A 4,345-nucleotide genomic window follows, 5' to 3' on the forward strand; every position below is an offset into this window, starting at 1 on the left:
CGGTCTACAATATCTGTATTTGTACTTTTTACAGGACTTTTAAAATATCACCACGAATGTCGGCTTTACATACTAGGGTTAAAGCCCTGAGTTTAGTTGACGCTAACTGTCGCTCGATAAAGATAACGTGTGCGAGTTGGTATACTACGCTTGCAACGTGTGCACTACCATTTAGCAGGGATGCAAAGCCTTAACTTCATCCAGGACAATATCGTGGGTCCGTTATGCATGTCTTCATCAGTACATGCCTATTTTGAATCAGTAAGTCATCACATTCAATGATCCTTAGCACATTTTCATTAAAAAGTATCAGATAAGTGAATATTTACTGTCTGTCTGAGACGATTATAATGTTGGGCAATTCGTTTACTGAGTTATAAGCAAATGTATGTTTAACATTTTTTCACATGCATTTCTATTACAATACATCATTTTGTATTAAATATCCAGACCAATACAATACCAGTACAATTCGGATACCAAATTGGCAGACGATTATAACTGTAACATATATCACAAGTACGCGCGTGATCCGTCGGGACAAATGTGGTTCCTAGACAAGCAACAAATAGCTGTCCATAATTGTCCGAAACAAATATGGGAATCGAAAATAAGATAATTCACTTAATAACATACTGCTCGGAACCGTCACATTACGTAATGAATAATACCAATATCAACTCATTTGTATGCGTCACTTTCTAAATGAAAAAATAACATGTTTTCTATTTTGTGCAGAGTTAGATTAAGGAATACATCGTTCTTTCGTAGACGGGTTTCATAATCAGATAGTTTGGAATTAAGAAACGTTATTGCAGATACAAGACGCCGGTTATGTTTATATACTTAGATAGAATTAGGTAAAAAAATACATTGAAAACGTGAATAAGTCAGTGAAAATAATTGGCAAAATTGAGTTTCAACAATTGACGTCAAAAATGATGTTGAATTATCGGACACATTACATATTCGACAATTGACAGTATATCATCGAATTGGATAATATTGGAAGTGATTTTCCACACTAAGTATTAGTTTTACGGTTAATAAATTCGTTCACAGAAGATGTTCGGCGCCCATTCTCAATAATCCGATTATATTCGATCATCGCGCCTGCTTACCAGCCTGATAGAGTTGCTTTCCATCATGCTTTTCTGCCGATAGTTAAGTTGACAGATAGTGAAAAGTATAAAGCCTAGAGAATTTTCCAATTGTTGTGTGTGGACATTCATGAAGATTGTAGAGGATTGAAGCTGGAAGAAATTAGATTTGAAACAAACAAAACATTAAAAATTATTTCAACTGCTGGTTTCATAGTTGTGGTATTAATCTAGACTTTGTTTCAGTTATCTAAAGCTCATAAATGAAGCATATGCAATGAGTGAAAAAAACGCACATAAACGTCGTTTCAAAGTATTCAAGTTACATAATTTATGATTGTACTTGGTATAAGGATTTGAAATGCTACAATAACAATGGACTATAAATTTCATTTAAGAGTGTCATTTACGTATCTAAGTTTTATGATTTTATTCACATAGATCATGACAAATATATGAACATTTAAAATAAACAAGACAAAACCGATGAAACGGGTGTCTAATTGCTTATCCAAAGAAGGCGGGATAAATGTCAGCTGTGAAATATTAGAATTTATGTATACATTTATGAATTGATTGTATAGGCACAGAAATTTGAGTTTGCGCCATGAGAAAAATATATAAACAATGGGAATAATTTATATTCTGAAAGATTTATATACTTGTGGGAAATATTATGTTTGTGTGAAGTGTAAAATGTGTCATTAAGCCTTGGAAAGTCATTTGAAAAGGAAAATAAAACAGTATCCGTAAACAAATTGTTCAGAAACACATTAAGAAAATCACTGAAAGAGTAATAACAGTTTGACAAGGACTGAGATAGAAGATGAACAATAACACAGATTATCAGACAGAAAGCTTAGAAGAATTGAACGACCGATATGCAAGAGCATTACTTCCGCTTACAATAACGTTCGGCTTCTTTGCCGTTTTCGGATTTTTCGGTAATGTTATAATTCTACTCGTGTTCTCTTTGAGTCGGGATTACAAGAGGAATAATTTCAAAGTGTTCGTTTTAACCCTAGCTGTGATAGACATGGTTATAAGTGTAACTTTGATACCCGCTGAGATGGTGAAACAGAGGAAATACTTCGAGTTTGGAGACGTGGTAACGTGCAAAGTGAAGTGCTTCTTTAACGTGTTTGGGGCATCTTCCTCATGTCTCGCCCTCTTGGTCATCTCGATAGATAGGTTTAGAAAGGTGGTGCAGCCATTTAAGAAACAAATGACACCAGCCATTGCAGTAAGAATTTTGATAGCGGTTGCTTGTGTTGTCCCTATACTTTTAGCTATACCCGGAACTATTATGTGTGGAATAAAAACAACAAATATGACAAATATACATGGAGGAAACACCACCATACATCTATGTGAAACGGAGGAAAAGTACGAGAAATCCATATGGAGGACAATTTACAAATTTACATTCATCATTTTACTGGTCGGGATTTCAGTGACGTATATAGTGTTGTATACATTTGTTATGAGAGAAGCTGCGAAACAAATGAAAGCGATTTCTATGCAACGCACAAATTCATCGCATGAAACGGTGTTAACCACTGGAATTTACAATCATAATACAATTGTTCATGAAACACCGGAGACCGAACGTAAACACATAAGAATTAATGAAAGTTACAATTCAGTACCCTTTCCATTGAACAACGATTCACTTTCAAATCGTACACTCCAGAATGGGGGCTCGAACCATACGGGGAGCATCGAACAGATATGCAGAAGAAATGATAGATCACAGAAAACCAGACATTTCCCAACAAAGACCATTATTTGGTTTATATTGACTATTGTCTTTATAGTTACGTATGTTACGCATAATTTACTGACTCTGAAAGTTGGAAAGATTGTCAACATGTCACCAAGTGAGTTTACGCTGTTTTCGTTTTTCTTCCGTATATATTTCTTAAATCATATTATTAATCCAATTGTCTATGCTATATTTGTCAAACGATTCAGAAGTTCCTTCAGAAATGTGTTTCCTATGATGTTATCGAAACTTGGGCAATGTTGTGTGAAATAATATAGTAAACCTTTAATAAATGTGGTAATAAAACGATTCAACAATATATCTTTGCAATAGTTTGGTTTATTCTACAAGAGCAGCCTAAACGATTAAATACTTAGTACTTGATACTTTTTTGTTTCCTTTAACTGATCGTTTGTCGTATTTGTGCGACTGAAGAGGTTAAACGCATCCAGTATAGCATTTAACTACTATTTTTATACTCTTAATGATATAATTATATCCTTATTCTTAGTATAATATTTACATAACATAGCGGTATTCAAGTTAGGACTTTGTAATAAATGTATACTGTACATAAATATATATTTGAGCAAGGCAATTTTTACTTACAAAGTGATGGAACGGAACCTATGGGCACAATTATAAAATAAAACTACACGGACATGCCCAGTAGTAGAAAATTCATTGTTAAACTATATTAAGGCAATGCAAGGGCTGAATCGACATCAGTCAGGCCAAGTAGTCGAAATGCGTCCGTGACAGAATCTTATCATACAACTTTTACTCGTGTGACTGATTGGGAACCCCGTGTACCACCTGTTATCTGGTCTGTGTCAAATCAATCCAAATGACCTGACTCCTTTATTTAACTTTGACAAATGCGCTCTACATTTAGTACGCACATTCAACAATAAGCGACTGTGAGTAACGCAGGTGATCACTTGATAAATAGCTCTAATATTGGGCAAATGTTTGTTTCCTTAATTTCCTACTCCATATATAGGCGCTTATTAAGGCACTTAAAGATCACAGACCAACATTTAATCTCAGCGCAGCTTTAACTTGGACAATTCAATATAATTGAAACGATTGGCCTTAATCCGTTACAATGGAATTATCAAAATCGTGATTGAATCGTATCCGAGTACTTCGTAAACTGGTATATAAGATATGTTTCTTGATGTATCCGATTGAGCGGTCATGTTTGACGTACTAGTATCTAAAACAAATATTGCTTTCACAAAACATTTAACCATACTCCTTCCCCTTTTATTTGAATTTGATTTCTTTGTATGTTTTTATTTTTATATATATATAAATAGGAATACACAAGGATAAAACATTTAAAAATTGATTTTGCGGAAGCATAATATGCATCTTAAGAACAAAACAGCAGAATTGGTTATAAAGGATAATTCGAACAGCAAACAAGAGCCGCCACGTTACATGACACCAGACATTACACAACTAGAAAAAATTC

The 4,345-nt window shown here is 34.1% G+C and overlaps 1 protein-coding gene across 1 annotated transcript; it reads left to right on the top strand.

Annotated features, from left to right (window-relative positions):
• Nucleotides 1-1,926: 1,926 nt before the first annotated feature.
• LOC128223453 (lysophosphatidic acid receptor 6-like) lies at nucleotides 1,927-3,138 on the top strand. Its single transcript, XM_052932734.1, has 2 exons — nucleotides 1,927-2,710; nucleotides 2,747-3,138. Exons 1-2 carry the CDS (start codon nucleotides 1,927-1,929, stop codon nucleotides 3,136-3,138), a joined length of 1,176 nt encoding a protein of 391 aa, XP_052788694.1.
• The last annotated feature ends 1,207 nt before the right edge of the window (nucleotides 3,139-4,345 follow it).

Source organism: Mya arenaria, chromosome 17 (assembly GCF_026914265.1).
Source record: "Mya arenaria isolate MELC-2E11 chromosome 17, ASM2691426v1".
NCBI classification, from domain to species: Eukaryota; Metazoa; Mollusca; class Bivalvia; order Myida; family Myidae; genus Mya; species Mya arenaria.